We start from the raw sequence: 22988 nt of genomic DNA on the forward strand, positions 1-22988 counted from the left end.
CTTTTTTTAAATGTAAAGAATTTTTAACTTACAGGTGAATCTGCATAAACTGTTAACTATGATGAATATTGGAAGGCTAAGAGTTATAACTTAAGAACTCATTAACATAATTTTTATAGATGTTTGGACAGTGAATACAGCTTAATTCTGTACTGTAGAGAATAATATAAGAGTGGCATAAGGTAATCTATAGCCAATATAAAATTTATTTTGGCTTATGTTATTTTCTTTTATTTAAATCACATATTACTGACTCCTTAATTCATGTGAATAGTTGAGTTCTTTGTGTATTCCTTAAATTTATCTACTAGAATTAACTTCCGCAAAGTAGTTTGATTTTCTGAATTTAAGGCAAAACTAAAGTTGCATTTGATTTAATTACTTTTGATTGTGAGACTGGTAAAAATTAGGAAAAAGTAATCCTGGAAATGTAATTTAAAAAATATTTTGGATGCTATTGTAAGATTTGGAAGAGAGGGAAGCTTTAAATGAATATGTAGAACTTGATTTAATTAATACCTGAGTATCAGTTTAAAATAAAGTGTAATGTTCTATGTTATGATTAAATCTTATAAATTTCAGATATACTTTAAATGAAATATCAATTTTGAATTTCAGCAATGGCCACAATCAGAAAGTTCATATGCATATGGTGGATCTCATGAGTTCTATTATTTGTGAAGGTGATACAGTATCTCAGGAGCTTTTGGATACAGTTTTGGTAAATCTGGTACCTGCCCATAAGGTAAGTAGCAATATATATTGAAATGTATCGAAAGCTTGTTAATATTAGGGTCCAGAATTTGCTTACATTTAAAATGCAATTTATCCTGCTTTATAGTTTTGGAGACTTTTATTTTATTTTATCATTACTATTTTTTTTTCCGGTACGTGGGCCTCTCACTGTTGTGGCCTCTCCAGTTGCGGAGCACAGGCTCCGGATGTGCAAGCTCACCGGCCATGGCTCACGGGCCCAGCCGCTCCGCAGCACGTGGGATCCTCCCGGACCAGGGCACGAACCCGTGTCCCCTGCATCGGCAGGTGGACTCTCAACCACTGCGCCACCAGGGAAGCCCTGGAGACTTTTATTGATTAATATTAATGTACATCACTTGTGTTTAATAAAACATGATACACTTATTAGTCACTAATTAAATGAAGAAATAACAGAGTTAGTACATGTGATAAAGTATCTGTAATAACTCAGTTTTGTATAGGATTATGTTTCAAGGAACACAAATAAGGCCTTAGGTAAAAGACAGTGATGGTGTAGATGGCGGGGAGGGGTGAAATTAAAAGGGAAGTCTTGGGCTTCCCTGGTGGCGCAGTGGTTGAGAGTCCGCCTGCCGATGCAGGGGACACGGGTTCGTGCCCTGGTCCGGGAAGATCCCACATGCCGTGGAGCGGCTGGGCCCGTGAGCCATGGCCGCTGAGCCTGCACGTCCGGAGCCTGTGCTTCTCAACGGGAGAGGCCACAACAGTGAGAGGCCTGCATACTGCAAAAAAAACACACAAAGAAAGGGGAAGTCTTTACTAACTTGGAGAAAAGGATATGTTGATGACACAAGTATTTCTTGCCTGGGTGATATTAATCAAGTTGTGTGGGTGTTGTGTGTGTTTTTGTATGTTTCGTTCTTTGAAAATGACTAACACTCTAGTAAGCAGTTGGAAATATGGTTCTGTGATTCACCAGTATAAAGGTCTCTGCAAAATTAAGACCTTTCTGGAAAGATATAACTTAAATTTATAGCTACACAGCATTCACAAATATAATGCTTCATTAAAAATGACCTCATAATCCAAAATTTCCAAACTTTTAAGAAGTCCATCAATACTGAAAATCAGACACTAAGTAAAAATTCAGATAATATATTTATTAGATAAAAACATTAAATACCTATAAAAGGATTAAAGATAACAGTTTTATGTTTTAATCTCTAGAAGCATAAGAGTTAAAAAGTATGATAGCTAGACATATGAAAGGAGAAGAAGCTATGGTTAGGAAAAGTAGAAATGAAAAATGTTCATAGACATCAAAATATTTTTTGGATTATAAAAGATATTTAGAGAACTAGGAGGTAGAGCTGAGGAAATTGTACAGATACAGTGAGGTAAAGTTAAGGAAAACATAAACGATAGGATGAAAAGGTCCAGTATATTTAAAAGTGATGCAGAACACTGAGTAAGAATGGAGAAGAGATGATATTCAAGTAGATATTTGCTTAAAATTTTCTAGAACTGACGAAAAGCGTAAATTTATGAGTTAGGTAACAAAAGTGTCATGAACAGAATAAATAAAAATAAATCCCAGTGTAAGCATATCTTGGAGAATTTGTAGAATGACAAAATAGAAACAATCTATAAAGCATCCAGAGGGAAAAGACATAGCCCTTAACAAGGAATAAACATTAAACTGATTGCTGACTTCTCAGTAGCAAGGATAGATGCCAGAACATAATGGACCTATATTTCCAAAGTACTGAGATAAAATAACTGTGTATGCTGGCACACAGTTGCTATCCAATTTGAGTGAAATTAAGACATTAAATGTACAACTTGTCAATAGATCCTTCCTGAAAGAACTACTATTTGAGTACTTCAGAATAATGGCAATTGAACTTGAAAGAAGTGAAATGTAAGAAGTATTGGTGAACAATGAAATGCTCTAAATAAGAACTGATGTATAAAACAAAAACAGTAGCAATAATAATTATAATGATTAATTAAAGGGATTTTAACAAAATGGTCCTAAACCACTGGATAAAAATAACGTGTAAGATTGAATGGCCTAATACAGTCAAAGAGTGATATGATCTTGCTGATGATTAGGTGTACAGAGCTATTGATTTACTTTGAACTTTATTATTTTTTTTAAATTAATTTATTTTTGGCTGTGTTGGGTCTTCATTGCTGTGTGCGGCCTTTCTCTAGTTGCGGTGAGCGGGGGCTACTCTTCATTGCAGCGCGTGGGCTTCTCACTGTGGTGGCTTCTCGTTGCGGAGCATGGGCTCTAGGTGCACGGTCTTCAGTAGTTGTGGCTCACGGGCTCTAGAGCGCAGGCACAGTAGTTGTGGCGCATGGGCTTATTTGCTCCGCGGCATGTGGGATCTTCCCGGACCAGGGCTCGAACCCATGTCCCCTGCATTGGCAGGCAGATTCTTAACCACTGTGCCACCAGGCAAGTCCCTGACAGGTGGGTTCTTAACCACTATGCCACCAGGGAAGCCCTACTTTGAACTTTAAATGAAGTATTCATGTTAAAATTTTAAGGATTACAATGCAAGGAAGAATTACAATAAATGTAAATGGCCCAAATTTACTACTTCAGGTTGTCAGATTAGATTAAAAATAATTCAACTGGTCATTGTTAATAAGAGATAACAAAAATACTGTCACAAAAAGGTTGTCACTAAAAGGATGGAGAAAAGATTTGCCGTGCCAGGCACATAATAACTGAAGGAAAACTGAAATAACTTGTATTGATTTTAGATGTTATAGTCTTTACCCGGTAAAGAAGGGAGTTATACAATGATAAGTTTTAGTTCTCAGGAAGATGCCTAAACTTGTATTCACATAGGCTCAAAATATATAAAGCATACATTGGAAGAATTATAAGGAGAAACAAACTCACAATTTGGTGGGCCATTTTAATACATTTCCAGTTGATTATAAGTCAAATAGACCAACAGTTCTTGAGGATTTTAAAACAAAAAACTAACAAGCCTCTAGCATTCATAATTAATCTGTCAAAAGAGTAAATCATGATGGCAGTTATAAGAAATTTAGAAATAATTATTAAAATGATACATATTAAAACCTGTGGGATTCAACTTAAATGTTGTTTTAATCTAACTTTAGTTTTTTTTTTTTTTTTTTTGCGGTACGCGGGCCTCTCACTGTTGTGGCCTCTCCTGTTGCGGAGCACAGGCTCCGGATGCACAGGCTCAGCAGCCATGGCTCACGGGCCCAGCCGCTCCGCGGCATGTGGGATCTTCCCGGACCGGGGCACAAACCCACGTCCCCCGCATCGGCAGGCGGACTCTCAACCACTGCGCCACCAGGGAAGCCCTAATCTAACTTTATAGTTAAAGTGTCCAGTTCAAGAAATTATAAAAGTATCATTAGAATATACAGTCCGTACAAGAAAGTAAACCATGAAGAACAGAAATGAATGAAATAGAAAACACAGTGACATTTCAGAAAAACCTAAAGTTGGTAATTCAAAAAGTATATTAAATAGGCATACCCTTGGCAGTTTGAATCAGAAAAAGGGAGATGGTATTAATATACAATTTTAGAATGAAATGAGGAACAGCAGGCATTAAAAAGATCAAAAAACAATTCCATGAACAGTATTTTATGCTAACATATTTGGAGTTGGACAAAACAAATTTCTAGAAAATAAAACTTGCCAATTTTTCTCAAGAGAGAAAATCTTGAATAACCTTTAACCAATAAAAGAAATTTAATTGGTTTTAAAAACTATATCCATAAAACAAACAAAAATATTTCCTCCTAAACAACGATGACAGTAATAATAGCAACAGCAGCAGAACTCAAACCAAGTATGAAGGAATTTAAACACATCACCAGGAGATTTCTTTTAATCATTTAAGTGCCGTATAATCATGATATTCAGCAAACTTTTTCAGATTATAGAAGAGGAAGGCGTGCTCCACAGTTCACATTATGAGCAGAATATAGTCTTCATAGGGAAAACTAGAGAAAACCAAGTTCAAGAAAGGATAATAGGCTAATTTAATTTATAATACATTCATGTAAATCCAATATAAAATAATAGTGGACACTATCCAGAATGATATAAAGTAATATTGGTAATGAGCAAATTGGCTAAATTTTAGGAATTCAAAGATGGATTAACATTAAAAATTATTTGTGGAAATTAACAAAACAAAGAGAAAAAATAGTCAATAGATGTATAAGAAAACCATTTGATAAAATTCAGTATAACTTATGATAAAAAATATTATTAGCATATTTGAAATAGAAAGGAACTTCCTTAAATTGATAAGGTTATGTATGATAACTGCACTTAATGGTGAAATGCTGAAGGATTTTCTTTGAAGTTAGGAACATTGTCAAGATGTCACTTCTACTCAGGAAAAAGTCAAGTATGCTATTTCGAATCGGCATTAAACTAGAAGCCTTAAGTTAGTGGAGTAAAACAAGAGAAAAGGTAAAAGGATTAGAAAGAAGAGACAAAACTGAAATTATTTGCAGATGTTATGACTGCCTGTGCAGAAAACACAAAACAATGTACAGATTAGTTTCTAGAACAAATAAGAAAATTCTGCAAAGTTGCTAGATATAAGATCAATATATAAAAATCTGTCAGTATAATTTCAAAAAATTTTTATTTGTATCTTTAACAAAGACTTGAGCTACTTCGAAATTTATTAACAATGTGCATGACCTTAATGTTCAAAGTTATTACAGTTGTTGTTGAATTGTAAGAGACGACTTAAATATGTTGCATGATTTGTTATAATTGTTTATGTGATGGGAAGCTCAGTATCACAATAATTTCATTCCTCTGCATACTAATAGATAACCTAATCAAAATAGAAATTGTGAATGTGTAGTGCGTGTGTATATGTGCATGTGTGTGTAGTTTGACAAATTGGTTTTTGAAGAATAAGAAAGTGGGGACTTATCTTACCTGGTGTTAAGACATTATTTCCATATGTCTCTTTGACTGTAATCAGGCAGTAATAGACAAAGGGACATATGGAAGTAATGGAAAATTTACAAATGGTACATGGTTGTATAGAAACTTGAGAGTGTGAGTATTACAGGGAAGTCATTGGAGGGAATCATGGACTTGAATATCCATATGGAAAATAATATAAGATTCTTATTTCACACCATGCATAAAATAAATTACGGGCAGAATAAAGATCTAAATCTGAAAAGCAAATCTTTGAAATTTTATTTGAAAATATAAAACAACAAATTAACCTCAATATAGAAAAGAATTTAAAAAATATAGAGAGTGCACAAGCCAAATAGGAAAAGATTAATATATTTGGTTATATTAAAATGAAAACTTTTGTATGTCCTAAGATACCATAAGCATTGTAAAAACATAGGTATAGGCTCTAAGATATGTTGTGCATGTAATTGGCAAATGTTTAGTGTATAGAGAAACTCTACAAATAAGAACAAGACAAAACAGCTCATTTGAAAAATGGCAAAGGTAGTATTTATAGAAAATTATTTCTTATATGCACAAGGAGGCATGTATCAATACAAGACAGCTTAATATCTATGAATAGGAGAATGAGTAAATAAGCTGTAGCATATTATATATGAAAATACTAAACAGCAGTTAGATATTAATGAAATGATACAATACAAAGCGTCAATGCGGATAAATCTAAAAATACGCTGAATGTGAGTTTCAGGATATATACAATTTTCCTGCTGTCTGTAATATGTTTGAACTGGAGTAGTGATTCCATTTCAGATCTTTGGTCATGATTCTTTCCATCATCAAAATCTCTTAGAAACATATATTCTTAAGGTATTGTTTCTTGTACTTTTTTTCTTTTCATACTTGACTATGTTTCTTCGGGTTTTTTTTGGCAGTGCTGCATGGCTTGTGGTTTCTTAGTTCCTTGACCAGGGCTCAAACCCGGGGCCCCGGCAGTGAGAACGCTGAGTCCTAATCACTGGACGGCCAGGGGATTCCCTTGTTATGTTTCTTATATCCTTGGGCTTCCCTATGCTCTGAGATGTGCTTCGGGAAAATCTGCTTTCCCATAGCTGCCCCAAACTCTTTTGTCTTCAGCCACCTGAGGATTCCCCATTTCTGCCCGCACTAGGACCCAGTTCATTCTCTTATGATGTTTTGGTTCTTTTGGTCTTGGAGTGAAATAGCCTGTATTTGTACTCAGCTGAACTGATTTGACTTTACAACTAGCTTTACAGTGACTCAGTATCTCCTTTTCTGTCTAATAAACATTTATTGACCTTTTCTATGTGGTTTACCTTATGCTGTGAATAAGATATGAAGAGAATATAATTATCCTTGCTTGGAAGGGATCTTAAGATCTACTAGATCAGTTAGTCTTAGGAGAAAAGTGACTTTGCCATCGCCCTTTTATTCGAATTGAATCTTAAACAGTTTTCTCATTCATTGATTTAACAGTAGCTTTTTGAATACAGGTAATATTTCCTTTTTCATATTTAGTGGTGTATAATATAGATACTGTTTTTTTTCCTTCAGAATTTAAACAAGCAAGCATATGATTTGGCAAAGGCTTTACTGAAGAGGACAGCTCAAGCTATTGAACCATATATTACCAATGTAAGTTTTACTTGTCCAATTGGTTGTCAGAAAGATTAGCCAAAATTTTAAACACTGCTAGAAGCAGAATTTCGGCAAGTGATACATACTTTAACATTTCGTATTGTTTTAATAATTAAGTGTATTTTCTTTCTCCTTATTTAAAATTATTATTGGTTAATACTTTCTAGAAAATTAGCTCTCATATTTGTTCATTCATTTCTCTCTTTCAAATTGCCTAGGAACTAAAACAGTTTTTAGTTTGGTTAGCAAGATATACTGTTTCTGTTCTTGGAAATGGAGTTAAATGTAATTAGATAAATCTTATGGAACTTATCATTATTCAGAGAAGTTGCTTACAGCTTTTTGGAAATTAAATTGATTTGTATAAGAAGAAGATATGAACTAGTATCAAGACATAAAAATTGAAGGCAAGTATGAATAACAGCGGTGTGGTGAAAGTTGCCTATCTTGCTCTCCCTGGGGTAGATTCCATATAGATCTACCTTTTCTGAGAAGGGGGAAGAATTGCAATGAAATGAGCCCTTTCATTATCATCTCAAATCTACTTATTTATGGTTAACGATCTTCTATTTATTTTCAGGAGAAATGTATTTTATCTGATAGATTCACTGATAGAAACTTATTATAAGTTTTAATCTTCCCCCCATAGTTCTGTTGAGTTGCACAACTCTAGGTGGCACCATTCACATTGTTTTCCATGTGAATGGTACCTACTGGAACAAATCTAGAATGCAGTCTTGATGTTGGCCTCTGGAATTGTGTAGCTGGTCTGTCTCTTCACCTGCTTTCCAGTTTTACCCACATCTAAACATGTAAATCTGTCTTCTTGAAAAAAGTGAGAAAGAAAGCCTTTTATAATTACTTATGTACTTAATTTTCCTGAAGTTTATTGGAGAATTTTTCTTGAAGAAATACAAAATTTAGTATATAAAAATACATCATGAAAAGATGTACTTTGAAAATTAACATACTTTATGGAACAATACTATGGTAAATTCCAGTTTTTGTTACTGGCTTATGACCTTAAATAGTTGTGAGCACATGATGATTTGGAAAAATGTATTTAATTTGTAAAGAAATTGTTTTGGAGGGTGGACTTTCAGAATCTGCAGAATTAAATTGTGTAACCTGTCTTAATAGCTCCAGTCAGATTGCCAGGGAATTCTAAATATTGATTTCTGCAAGTTTTGTGAGTCTTGGGTATTGGCTGCAGTAAATTGGTTAGATTGAGTGGATTGAGTTCTTTCTGTTATGACATAATGGCACTTGAAATCTGTAGAACCAGATTTAAGCATTCTGTTATTAAGTGCCCCTTCCCTTTTCCTTTGCTTCAAGTGCCTGTGAATGACTGTTTCTGCGGCCATTAGATACACTTAGGTGAGCTCCTCCTGGTGGTCATTTATTTAAGTTGATATTGCTGAGCCAGATGTTTTTTAGGGGAACACTTACCTTTTTCTGATGCCTTTTTCTGGCATAAAAATAAGAAATTAACACTATACTACGTTGATATATTTTCTAGGATTGGGAAAATAAATATTTGATTGGGTAATAAAAGAAAAAAAATCAAGATAGAATGAGGTGATTAGGTTCATTATACTATTCTCTCAACATCGGTGTATGTCTGAAAGTATTTATAATAAAAATTAAAAGAAAGAAGGATGAAGGAAATACTTTTAGCATTCCCAGGTAAATCAAGGTAAAAACATTTCACTGTCACTTAAACCTCATGTTAATTTCCTGCCTTACCTACAGAAATAGACAGCCCCATCCATACTTGGTTATGTCTTTATCAGAAGCTGGGGCTGGGGGCAAGAGGCAAAGGATTAGTAGAATAGTCTGAGCACACTTTCAGTTATATATTTATTTATTCCCATTACTTTGTCATTATTTTCTTATCTCTCTCTGTTTTCCCTATTTTCTTGTCCCTTGACTTATTTGAGAGTTAGCTAAGAAGTCATTAAGAATTGCTTTTTTTTCCTCCTCTTCTCCCTTATAAATCTACAGTTATGTGTAAAATACTTTATGGTGAGCTTAATTCCTTGTGGGATTTTAGTACAGTGTAAAACTCATTCTCAGCCTTTTTGCATTTGTACATGTAATAGCCATTATTCATATATCTTCCTAGTAGAGAATTAGCAAGCAGAAATAGAGGTAGGATGTCAAGGTAATAATAACCCCACTTCTCTTTTTTACTTGTGTCTTTTTTCAGTCTCATGCATATAGACACATTCAAGTTTCCTCTTTATATACAATGTTGTTTACATATATAGAACTTAAGAAGTCACTGTGGCGTTATAGATTACTTTTTTTTTTTTTTGCGGTGTGCGGGCCTCTCACTGTTGTGGCCTCTCCCGTTGCGGAGCACAGGCTCCGGACGCGCAGGCTCAGCGGCCATGGCTCACGGGCCCAGCCGCTCCGCGGAATGTGGGATCTTCCCGGACCGGGGCACAAACCCGTGTCCCCTGCATCGGCAGGCGGACTTTCAACCACTGCGCCACCAGGGAAGCCCTAGATTACTTTTTAAAATAAATTTTTTTGTAGCTTGACAACTCATGAAACTAAAGTGTGTGTGTGTGTGTGTGTGTGTGTGTCTATATATATATATATATATATATATATATATATATATAGACACACACACATATATATATATATATAAAAGGTACAACAGTATCAAAATGAAAAGTATATAGTGACAATTCAAAAAATATCCTACATGGATCACTTCTTGGTAATGTTATTTTTTACCAGATCTTTTTAATCACAAGTTTTAGGGGATAGCACAAAAGTATTTTGTTGGATTGAAAAAATGTATCAAGCTTGTCTTGATGTAGGTAAAATTTGGTTAATTTGCTTAATCTCACTTAGCCTTAGTTATTGGAGTTAATAATGCTTGGGTTGATGGTAGAGAATGTGTTAACTGATGTGAAAGCACTTTTGTAATTAAAATTGATCATTTAAATCTAAGGTAGAATTTCTTATCGACCTTTAACTTACTCCTCTTACTCTTTTCATTAGGAGGCAGTTGTTATAATTTAATTTGTTATGTGAAAATTAGTTACCATTTGTAAGTAAAAGACTAATGTTTTTTGGTAGGAAATACTTTATTCAAATCTATATCTGCTTCTTCACTGAATTGCATACCCTCAGGAAGGTTGTTTCACCTATAGTTGTATTATAGTACCTGTTACATATCATTCATTCATTTGTTGAATCTATTTTGGATACCTCTGTCAGGCAGTGTATCAGTTTCTTGTTATACAGTGAAGACTGATTTGGAGATAGATGGAGATTATAAGTGTCAAATAAATGTTTTTGATGGAATTTGTAGGACGTTACACTGGGTTTTTGTTGTTGTTGTTGTTTTTTTTTTTCCCATTTTCAAATGAGTTTTCCCCAGACTGATAGAAGAAGAGGATGGTTTGATCACCAAGATGGCCAGATTGGAAAGGATTATTTTCTGTTAAGAAAGGTAGATTTATCATTTTTAAACAGGAGAAATTTTTCAAATGGAAACAACGAAGCCACTTTATCTTCAACTTGAATGAGAATTTAACCTTTGGTGTCATGAAATTCTTTTCCCACAAAATTGATGAACATGGAAGACAGACAAGTTATTTTTAAAACCAATAAAGAAAGAATAGTAGAATAGAATTTTTTTCTTTTTATCCCTTCATGGCTAGGTGGTTGGTACAGGTTCATAGATCTAAAAAACTTAAGAACAACACAGGAACTAAAAGTAATCAGAGGAGACATTGAAATGTATAGTCCTGACTGTACTTTCCAGATAGAAAACCTGATTAAGCCAAGTTGTTTATTAACTGTCACAGAAAGAAGAGATCAGGGCAGCTTGTGTGGTGTAAAGAATCCTTAATTCCTTCTTCAAGGAGATAAAAGATACTGTGGAGAATATGTGGGATATGCTCTGGGTTAATTTTTTACATATTTGGAAGACTTTAAATAGAAAGGAACTTGATCATTATGCCATGTATTTTTACCATTTTCAGTAGTAATATGATGAATGAATGTGCAAACTAGTTAGTGCTGGCTGCTTATAGAAAAAAATTGTTCACATTTGGATTTTCCTTGTGTTTGTATGTGCTTTTAATTGGACTTTAATTAGTGCTATAAACTTTGTATATATACATTATCAGAATATAAAAGAAGACAAAGTATTAGAAAGATATTGTTTTGCCTTGTAAATATAAAATTGCGTATTTTAAAAATGGAATTGGTTTCTACTATGAAGGTGTAAGGCTTTGTCTTCCATACTGTTGTCTCCCATACTGCTGTGGTGAACAAAATGTGATCCCTTGCCCTTAAGAAATTTATCTAGTAGAGAAACTAAGACATGTGTACAAATAACTGTAATATAGGATAAAATATGGTAAGTACCATAATGTGGAATAAAGTGTATTTGGTAGGTAGGGTATTTATTGATATGCTAATTGATGAGTCAGTACAAATTGCTTGTCTTTTAATATGTATGAGGTGAATTCCATGTTTTATGTAGCCAGTAGTGATTTCCCACCTTCTTAGAAAATGTTTTAGTATGCCTGTTTTGACTCTGTATAGAACGATAATGAACTTAATTGAATAATAAAATTTCAGAAAATTCACTTTATCTATGTTGTTTCTATTAATGATAAATTTTCTTTCTCAAAAGTTTTTTAATCAGGTTCTGATGCTTGGGAAAACATCTATCAGCGATTTGTCAGAGCATGTCTTTGACTTAATTTTGGAGCTCTATAATATTGACAGTCATTTGCTGCTCTCAGTTTTACCCCAGCTTGAATTTAAATTGAAGGTAACTATTCTAAAAATAATATGGTTTTATCAGCCAGATTAGCAAAGCACATTATTTGTGGATTTTTAATCCTTATAGTGGTTTTAACTGAATGTTACCCATGTGGTGGTATTACTGTTATTTATTTACATGTTTGTGTCTTGCATATTTGTGTATCTCCAGTGCCTGGCATGGTGCCTAGCAGATAAAATCTGATGAATTAATGGTTAGCAGAATGATATTTTCCTTCAGATGTTTTCCAGATAAATTCTGGGTTGTGACTAACTTTTGAGGTCATGGGTATACATCAAACTTTTACATTTTTAAGGCATAGTTTATAGTGGTTCCCAAGACCCCTTGATGTGCCATAAAAATAGTTTAGGATCTGTTATCCACATAGGGTGAAATATTTTCCCTTTATGAATATTATCTTGTACTTGCCTAGCCTATCTTGAAAGCTCCTTTGCTTTTCACATGGCTTTCTGGAATCTTTCGGTAACGTCCTTATTGCCTTGCCATTAAATTATGCCATAAAATTGAGTTTCATTTGCAGATTTGGGGCATGTTTTCTCTTTCAAATTATTACATAAAGATTAAATAAATCTGGTTATAATTAATACTGTTTGATGAACCCCACTGTACCACCCAGAAAAGTTTTTAAATGATTTCTGTGTTGTATTTCTTGTTTCTAAAAATTTGAATTTGTCTCTTTGAAAACTACAAAATAAACAGTTTATGTTGGTAGTGTAAATACCCCCAAAATGCAGCAAATAATTATTCTCATTTTATGCTGGGGCATATTTCTGGTGTATTTCTCAAGTGAAACATTTGATTCACTGGCCTTCCTCTACCCCCTTTTTTCATGTAGTTAGCAATTTTGATGGGCAGAAGGCAGTCATACCTTTAATTATTTGTTGCTTTGATTTTCTCTAATAAAAATATTGAATACTGTAAGAAATACAAAAATAAGAATTATCATCCCTGCTTTCAGCAAATTTAACATCTATTATGGGAGGAAGAGGAAAAAATCCATATCTAATAAGAGGCCAAATATTATAAGTATCATAAAAGATACAGACAGCATACAATTGAAGCAAAGGAAACAGCATGCAGAATCATATAGAGGTAGGAAGGTGCTGGGTGAATTTGCAGAACACAAAGAATTACAGTTGCATGGTAGCATAAAGTAAGTTTAAATCATTCCTGGCTGCCCATTAGAATCTTCATCTGTGGAGCCTTAATAAACAAACAGATGTCCAGGCATTAACCCAGATCAGAATTTCTGGCAGTGGAGTCCAGACATGAGTTTTTGTTTGTTTGTTGTTTCTTAAAAGCCTTATAGGTCATTCTAACGTGCAGCCAGGGTTAAAACGTACTTTTTTAGAGGAATAATCAAATAATAGAGATGAGTCGGGTCATATCATGGGGGCTTTAAATGCTGGGCTTTGGCATTGGTTTAAAATTTAAAAGATCTGTACAGTGCCATCCAAGTACCTTGAATATTAGTGCTTTTAACAATCTCTGTCACATTTTGTGTTCAAGTCTAGTATTGTAGCTGGCTCATTCATTTAAATATTGTCATTTGTTGGAGGTACCAAAAGCAGTAATAAAATTTGAGTTCTCATCCCCAGAGTACCCATTTTCTATATAAAGTGGAAACTTTAGTTTTTGCATGTGTAAGGCTTCCTCATGTCGTTGAACTGCATTATGAATCTGGTGTATGTAGATGAACGGACTCTCCTGTTGGGAGATTTAGTGCATATTTATTTCTACAAAGGGCTTAACAAGTACCTTCATACATAAGTCTCTGTTTACTGTAGGACTGGCCTCTATCAGTGTCTATTCTTAAAGACCACAAATAGTTTTTCAAGGGTCCCAAGTAGGTTTGATGCAAGTTAGTTTTTGATTTTGATTTTGAATGGAAACAAGCCTCAGTTGTAGGAGAGGCCACTAAATTTTAATCAGACTTTGGGATGAATTTTCATGTAGGAGAGTACTCCTTTAATGTAATTTGAAATGATTAGAATATTTAAGGTAACATTTAATTTTATGAAAAATATATTAAACATTTTTATGTATAATTTTTCAGCTGAAGTTAATAAAAAGTTTTCTGTGGAATTGGAGATTAAGGGAAATCAGGGGAAAAATTATTCTCAGTATATCTACCTCATGGTTTTAAAGCTGTGGTTGTGTTTTGTTTTAGAGCAATGATAATGAGGAACGCCTTCAAGTTGTTAAACTACTGGCAAAAATGTTTGGGGCAAAGGATTCAGAATTGGCTTCTCAAAACAAACCACTTTGGCAGTGTTACTTGGGCAGGTATATGATTTTGGTGTCCTGTTTAACAGTAATATGTGTTCATATCTACTTACTATTTTAAAACAGCACCCACATTTAAGATTGTTTTCTGAAATCATAAAAATGAGGGGTTTTATATTTTGAAATTCTTGAATGCTAATGGTGATTGGCCATATTTACAGTTTCCCCTTCTTATTTTGTCTTCATTAATTTTTAAAAGATGATACATTTAAAAAACTATCTCACAAAGTATTATAATCATGAAATTGAAGTGTATTGTTACATAGCAGTGATTGATTAATTCCAACCAGAAATACATCATGGTGAGATACAGCCTCTCCACAAAGAAATTATATTTAATTAGATTATTTGGAGACATTGTAAAGATAAAAGGGTATCCATAGAATGAATAAATAAATGATTATGTATATTCCTCCTACTAACCTCCTTTCTACGTTTCTTATGATAATGAGGAAATGATAACCTGGGCTTCTTATATGCTTTTAATGATCCACAAACCTCCTGAAATCGGTTGCAAAATTTTGAATGTGTTTCTATATTTTTTCTGTGAGAGGGGTTTATTTTATTACTTTTCTAAAGATACCCCGACCTTGAATATGTTAAAACCACTTCCAAGTGCCCTGGCTGAAACCTACTTTGACCCTGAGGATAGAGGAGGATTTTTTCTCCCTTTTATAATTATGCTTATAACAAATCATGCAATTAAGTTGTAAATAAACAAGTAAATAGGATTGAGATTCTTACTCTGTTTTCTTTGTATTGAAATATTTGCATTGTCATCACCACTTTTCTTTCCATTTTGTTACCAGAACTATCAATGATTATGATAAAGATAATCTCTTCTGGTCTTGTTTTTCTAATTTGTCAAATCATATAAGCCTTTATATGTTAAGCCCTAAATTCTTACTCTGTTTTCTTATCTCTTATGTAGCTCAATAATAATATTTAACAAGGTGTGTTAAACTAATAAATATTAAACCATTGTCATTCTGAGTGTGATTTCTAGACTTTTTCCCCTTAAATACAATAGCAAGAGGGCAAAATAGTTTGTTTAATTAAACTGTGCAACTAAAATCAAAATCTGTTTTATTTAATGTGCTAAAACAAATACAGTTTTACATATAGACATTTAATATATCTTTAAATCAGGACTTGGATTAGCCAGACTTTGTAGGATTTTAGGAGGAAAAATTCTAATTTAAACTTTTTACCTTTTGATTACATTGTAATTTTTCCTTCTTTTATTAATGACATAAAACTTGCACATTATTACCAATTTTAGGGAGCTAGAGTATTTTTTTAAAGATGTCTTTTAATGGTTATTTGGTACATGTTTAGTTGAGAAAGGTTAAAGTGTATAGGGATTGAGTACTTGGGTTCAGAACACTCAGGAAACTATATGAGACCAGAGACTAGATTTTTTTTTTTTTTTGCGGTACGCGGGCCTCTCACTGTTGTGGCCTCTCCCGTTGCAGAGCACAGGCTCCGGACGCGCAGGCTCAGCGGCCATGGCTCACGGGCCCAGCCGCTCCGCAGCATGTGGGATCTTCCCGGACCGGGGCACGGGGGCACGAACCCGTGTCCCCTGCATCAGCAGGCAGACTCTCAACCACTGCGCCACCAGGGAAACCCCAGAGACTAGATTTTATAGACTAGATTTTTTTGAGTGTACTTCATAAAGCAGTTTGTTTCCTAATAATAATCTTTTATGAGTAATTTGTTGCTCCTTCAGAAGACTTTTTTTCTTTTTGATGCTAAATTTTGTTTCTTATGGTATTAGGTGATACAAGATTTGGAGACTTTTTGGTCTTCGAGAATTAAGACATGAAAATGTCAAATGGAAAATTCTTGCTTCACTTTAACGTTCTTATTGTTACTTAAGATTTAAAAAAAAACCCACTGCTTTGTAGTCCACAATGAACTTATGTGTATAGGCTTTGAACATCAATGGTTTAGAGACAACTAGGCATCATGTGCTTCCTGGTGGAGGAACACAATGCCATTATCAAGTAGTCTTGCTAAAAAATGAACCTGAATATGATCAAGTCTAGAGACCTGATTCCTAATGTGCAGGATTTAGGAGAGAGGGGAACCTGTTAATTGACATCAGAATGATAAAATTATCAAAATCTAAACTGTGGAAAAACACTACACACACAAACACAAAACAGTTGCTTCACCAGATTACAAAGGAAAAGAAAAAGATAGAGAGGGAAAAAATATGAGTAAAAGATACTTAAGTGACTTATCAATGAAAGAGTTTTAACTTTTTAGAGATACATACTAAGGTATTTACATATACATGTAAAAATTTGCTTTGATATTAGTGGAAATAATTATGATAGATAGGAGTAATTTCGGCACAATTTTAGAGTCATATAAAGTAATACAGGGTTTAGTGCAAGATCTACCAAACATTTGTGAATGTTCTGTATTTAAGAAAGAATAATTTGAGGAAAAGCTTTCTTTTCAGTGTGGGATTTAATAATGTATATGTGTATTATGTATACACAATATACTTGCATAAACAGATACATTTGAAATTATAGGGCTTCCCTGGTGGCACAGTGGTTAAGAATCCGCCTGCCAGTGCAGGGGACACAGGTTTGAGCCCTGGTCCGGGAAGATCCTACATGCTGCGGAGAAACTAAGCCATACGCCACAACTACTAAGCCTGTGCTCTAGAGCCTGCGAGCCACAACTACTGAGCTTGCATGCCACAATTACGGAAGCCCGCATGCCTAGAGCCCATCTCCACAACAAGAGAAGGCACCGCAATAAGAAGCCTGCGCTCCACAATGAAGGAGTAGCCCCTGCTCGCCTGAGCTAGAGAAAGTCTGCGCGCAGCAGCAAAGACCCAACACAGCCAAAAATAATAATAAATAAAGTAAAATAAATAAATTTATATATAACAAAAAAGAAAGTATACTATTTATAGGAAAAATTTTGTCATTCCAGTTCTTGTATTTGAGCCAATTGTGTACTGTTTAAACATCCTCATTAAAAGTACATAGTTCTCACAGGAGATTGACCTAGTTTAATATAGAGGTTCCAAAGCATTCTTACATACATAGTATATCAAAAACTTTGTTAAAATAGTCTGGTTCTGCTTTGAATTATCCTGTATAAATTGTTTTTTCTTTTAATTAGAGAAATAAATATAAAGTAAGTGCAGGATAAACACTTATCTCTCTCTCTTATTTTAAAGATTACTCTGTGACTTTATATTTTATCAGGTTTAATGATATCCATGTACCAATCCGCCTGGAATGTGTGAAATTTGCTAGCCATTGTCTCATGAACCATCCTGATTTAGCAAAGGACTTAACAGGTACTGTATACCCATAATGGCAAATATTCCTAGATGCTCTTTGGTGGAAAAAATTGGTTTTATATATAGGAAAAAAAACCTTTTTATTTTTGGTTGTTTTTTGTGATGATTCTCAGTGAAGTCTTCTTGTTTCAGTTCATCATCATGGTGAAGCTACAGTTTTTACCTCCTAGTACCTGCATAGGCTAGAAGCACTTACATAAAAAGTAGCATTATCAGAGACAATATTGGTTTCTTAATTTAAGAACAATTCTACAAGTATTTCAGGCATTTGGATTTGAACAGGTCTTGACTTTGAATAGATTATGGAACTTCAGTCGTCTTTAATATTTTGAGAACTTAGGTGAGAGTCATTAATTTATGAACTAATTTAACCATGCTTAATGGAGGTAACTTTTCTGAAATCTGTATATTGATGAGGTATTTCAGAACTTTGCATTTTTATAGTAATGAGAATACTGTGTATCTGACTGTTGCTGCTCTGTTAAGGTTTTTAAAGTTATGAAATAGTTCAGAGAATACGGATGAATACAGCAGCCACTGTCTTCCTCAGAAATGTTAGCATTTTGATGTATTAGCTTAGGAGTTTAAAAAAAGAAAGTAAATTGTAGATACAGTTGAAATGCTGTTCACAACTCCTCTCATTCCTACTTCTGTAGAGGGTAACCTCTCTATTAAATTTGTTGTGCATTCTGTTCATGTTTTTCTATCTATGTCACATGTGTATCTGTACATAAGTTATATATAGTATTCTTATGTGATTTGAAAATTTTATTGAAATAATTTGAATTTGATATAGTTGAACTTATTCCCACTATCTTATTTTGTGTTTTCTATTTTGCATGCCTATTCTTTGCTTCTTTTATTTCTGTTTTTCTTCTCTTCTGCCCAACTGATTAGTTTTCTTCTCATTTTTCCTTTTTTATCCATATGGGCTTGGAAGTTACATTCTCCTTCATGCTTTTACTGCATAGTTGATTAATAAAGTCTGAAATTAATCAGAACACTAGCTTCTTTCTGAGAAATCCAGGACCCTTGAATGGTTTACCCCTGAGCACTACCTTCCCATCTTTCATATTATTGCTTGTTATTATTTAGTTATTTACTCTTTTTAAAATTTTACCAACTTGTACATTTTAAACTGCTTTTTCTGGGAGATATCCTGCTTGGAGAACCCTCTGTCTACCTGCTGACACCTGAACTTGGACTGCTCGCTGTGTGTGAGCTTCTGATTTATAGCATTCATCTTAAGATGATTTGTTCTTCCTCTCTCTTTTGCCTTCCCCCTCTCCTTCCCTTCTTTTCTCCCCCCTTCTGTGTGACCCTGAGTGTGTGTGTGCGTGTGCGTGCATGGGTGTGTCTGTGTATGTCTGTCTGTTTCTTCCTTTTCTCTTCCTCCTTCTCTTTTATCCTGGATGTTTCTTTTACTCTGGAGCACCCTTTTCTTGTGTTATGGGTACAGTATTCTCTGAGAATACTAATGATAGTATTTTGGAGTTTTCGTTTTCTTAAAAATGTCTGTTTCACCCACTTGTTTTTCCCACTTTTTATTTGCTTTTGTCTGTATTTTCCATGTTAGAGGCTTTCCTCAAATGCTTGGCAATCCATGGCTGTCGGCTTTTATTAAGAGTGGGGGACTAAATTAAAAGCTGTTCAGAAAGCCCTGAGCGTATGGATGGGATTGTTCACTCTGAACTTCACTGTAGGGTGATCAGGGTGGGTTGTTTGTTGGAAAACCTTTAGTTTAGATACTTTCTCTTTGGCTATTCAGATTTCCCAGAAAAGAGTATCCTACCAGGAGTTTAATTTTAATTGCTTGTGTCTTTGGGACACCAAGTATTATTACTTTATTTTTTATTATAGAGTGGTATTTCATTGTATGAATACACCATAATTTGCTTATATCCATTTTTTTTCTTTTGATGGATATCTGGGTTGTTTTTGGTCTGGGGTGATTATGATTAAGATTACAGTGAGTATTCTTGTATAAGTGTTTCTGTGGATTTATGTTTTTATTTCTCTTTGGAACTACTTAGGAGTAAAATTGCTGGTCATAGGGTAAATGTATGTTTAACTTTATAAGAAATGACCAAGTTCTTCATAGTAGTTATACTATTTCCCACTTGCACCAGAAATGTTTGAGGGTGCAGTTGTTCAGCATCCTTGCCAACATTTTGTATGGTCAGTCTTTTTGGTTTTAGCCATTCTCATAGGTCTTGATGTTTGTTGTGATTTTAATTTGCATTCTCCTGATGACTAATGAGATTAGTCATCTTTTTATGTGCATATTGATACATATGTTCTTTTATGAAGTATGTGTTTAAATTTTAAACCCATTCTTTTTTAATTGGCTTGTTCGTCTTTTTTTTTCTTGTTGATTTGTAGTAGTTCTGTACATAGTCTGTATCTTTTTAAAGTATTTTTTCCATAGTCAGAACTTCAGTGCATTGTTTACTCTTGGCTAAATAATAGATATTTTGTTTTTTTATAGCTGTCTGAAATATACTTTAGATGTGAATAATTTCACCAATAACCTTTTTAGTCCTTCTCATTGTTTTGAATGTTTTGCTTTATCAAAGGATAGTGTACAGTTTCATTTTTTATGAAACATTTATCTTGTTATGTATTTCCTAGTCTCTAGCCTCCTGGCACATTTTAATTTTTAGAGTTGGCTAAAAGACAGATTTGAAAAATCTAGGGGTCTAACTATTAATGCAGATTTTCAACCACTCCATTCCATGTTTTCAGCTGCTGTCTTCATCTCTGCCTTTCTCATTGCTTGGTACCTTGAATTTCAGGGTTCTTCTACCTTGGAAATGAGCTTGTCTATGGCTTTTCTTTCCCTTTTAGGTTTCATCCTTCTCTTTTGTCTCTGGGCATTTACCAGTCATCCATCTGCCAAAATTTTGGTGAGAAATCTCTTCTGCTATGATCTCTTCTCTTGTTACTTGTCCCTTTTAAAAGACATTTTCTGAGGGTTTCAGGAGTGAGCTGAAATAAATATGTTAAAAACATACATTTATCTTCTTTTCTCCATAGTGTGTTTGTGAGCTTCATCCTGTGCCTTCAGCCAAGTTTTGAGGGACGTAGCCATATTGGGAAGAGTATTGTTAGATGCTGCATCATGCTAACTGTTGAGAATTTCTTCTTTGTCCTGTTTTCTCTTCCTCTGCACAGTTAATATCTATAAGTTAATAGCTCTTGTGTATACCTGTTTAATATGAATGATTTGTTTTAGTGAAATGAGGATGTATCTGAAAATTGATGGTGTGTCATTGGTTTTTCCATTTTTTAGTGACACCTGAAATAATAATACATATTACATTTGAAACAAGTGCAGCGAAAGATAAAAACTCCTGTCTTTATCTTGAGGGGTAAATGAATTTGAGATATATTTAGCATGGGGCATTTGAAATCAATACTAAAAATAACCTTGTTTTCTGTGATACATAAAATAATATTTCCATTTCTTCAGAAGTTTTTTAGCGACATATTGTCTTAAACACTTTTTGAAATAGTTCCTGTTAGTAGAGAATGCTCAAGGTGGAGGGGCTTAGGACCTGGGCATTGATTTTATGAGCTTTTGCATTATATTGTTAACTGTTAATTTATTGAGAAGTAAATCCATTCACAATCATAAGCTCTGTTTGTTGTTTATAGACATGGCTATGTATGTTACTCCAGATCCAAACAACGAAATTTTATCTTACTGGTCATATAATTAAAAAGCTGAATAATAATTTATGTTCACTTGTGGTACCTCTTCTTTAAACCTAATATATCATTACTGAAGATTGTTAATTTTTTCTTTCAGCTTTCTCAGTGCCAGATCTGAACTTCCATGTTTTTGACTTTAAGATTCTCCTCTAGTCACTTGTAATTGTTAAGTGTTTCATTTCTTCTGTCTTCCCTTTGGCCTTCCTTTTAGTTCAGTTAAACAGAATTGCCTTACGGTCTTTCCTGTAATCCTATTTCTTGGCTGCCATTACCTTAATTTTACTCTTTCAATAACCTCACTAAGGGTTTACATAGTTAAGGGACAGAAACTTGAATTCTCTAGCCTTTTCCGATTAGAACCACTTGACTTGAATATTTTAACCATTTAAAAAACAAAAGTGAAATATTTAACATTGATATACTTCTTGGTTCATTTATATGGTTTGTTGAATTAATGAGTTTAGGAACTCCTTAGTTAACTACCCTGTCCCACAAATGGGGAGGGGATTTACTCCTCAGTTGCATGTAAACTACTGTATTTTGCCTGAAGGACTGACCTTCTTTCCTTCTTCCTTCTCTTTCTCCCTTTCTCTCTTACCTACTCCTAATGTTTTTGAAATATTGAACCTTCTACTTAGGTTTTGTTTTTGTTGTGGTTTACTTTCAAAGATCTTATGCAATCTTTTCAAACATTTTAGTTGTCAAAGTTTCATTTTAATCAAATAAAATTTTATCTTTCAGAGTATCTTAAAGTGAGGTCACATGACCCTGAGGAAGCTATTAGACATGATGTTATTGTGTCTATAGTTACAGCTGCTAAAAAGGATATTCTTCTGGTCAATGATCACTTACTTAATTTTGTGAGAGAGAGAACATTAGACAAACGGGTAAGTAGGGTTAATAATTATTAGTAGGTTTGCATTTTGAATACTTGAAGTTTAATAGTATTTCATTTGAAAATATTGAGATTTAAATGTAATTAGCCCTTTTTGGGGGGGAGGCATTTTAATATCTAAAATAATGTTTAGGAGAAGATTTTACTTTTTGTTACATTAAATTTTATTAGTTTTTCTTTATTAGGATTATTTGTTCTCATCCTCAAAATGGGTCAGCTCTAAATGGTAGAGTAATCAGATGTTTAACCTGTACACTAATTTTAGTAAGTGACTTTTGAAAAGGCCTCTGAACACAACTTCTCTTTTCTCTTTTTCCTTTCATATGGGTATCAGTTCATAGTCCTCTAGCTGATTGTATTATAATTTCTATGGAATGGAAAATACAAGATGTTTTCTTTTTTCTTTTAATTAATTAATTAATTAATGGCTGTGTTGGGTCTTTGTTGCTACATGCAGGCTTTCTCTAGTTGTGGCGAGTGGGGGCTACTCTTTGTTGTGGTGTGCAGGCTTCTCATTGCAGTGGCTTCTCTTGTTGCGGAGCATGGGCTCTAGGAGCGTGGGCTTCTCTTTTTGCGGAGCATGGGCTCCTCTTTTTGCGGAGCATGG

The 22988-nt window shown here is 34.0% G+C and overlaps 1 protein-coding gene across 6 annotated transcripts in view; it reads left to right on the top strand.

The window, feature by feature from the left end:
- The window catches only part of PDS5B (PDS5 cohesin associated factor B), a 197080-nt gene that overhangs the window by 80762 nt on the left and 93330 nt on the right, over window positions 1-22988 (top strand). For 5 of the 6 annotated variants that reach the window (XM_069540023.1, XM_059996004.1, XM_059996005.2 and 2 more), the window contains exons 6-11: window positions 619-745; window positions 7250-7330; window positions 12000-12140; window positions 14323-14438; window positions 17675-17769; window positions 22228-22373. In XM_069540023.1, coding sequence (XP_069396124.1) covers window positions 619-745; window positions 7250-7330; window positions 12000-12140; window positions 14323-14438; window positions 17675-17769; window positions 22228-22373 — 706 coding nt within the window. Of the gene's footprint in view, window positions 1-618; window positions 746-7249; window positions 7331-11999; window positions 12141-12188; window positions 13245-14322; window positions 14439-17674; window positions 17770-22227; window positions 22374-22988 lie in introns of those variants that run through there. The other variant, XM_059996010.1, reaches the window with a different exon arrangement.

The sequence above is a fragment of the Delphinus delphis genome, chromosome 18 (genome assembly GCF_949987515.2).
Source record: "Delphinus delphis chromosome 18, mDelDel1.2, whole genome shotgun sequence".
NCBI lineage: Eukaryota > Metazoa > Chordata > Mammalia > Artiodactyla > Delphinidae > Delphinus > Delphinus delphis.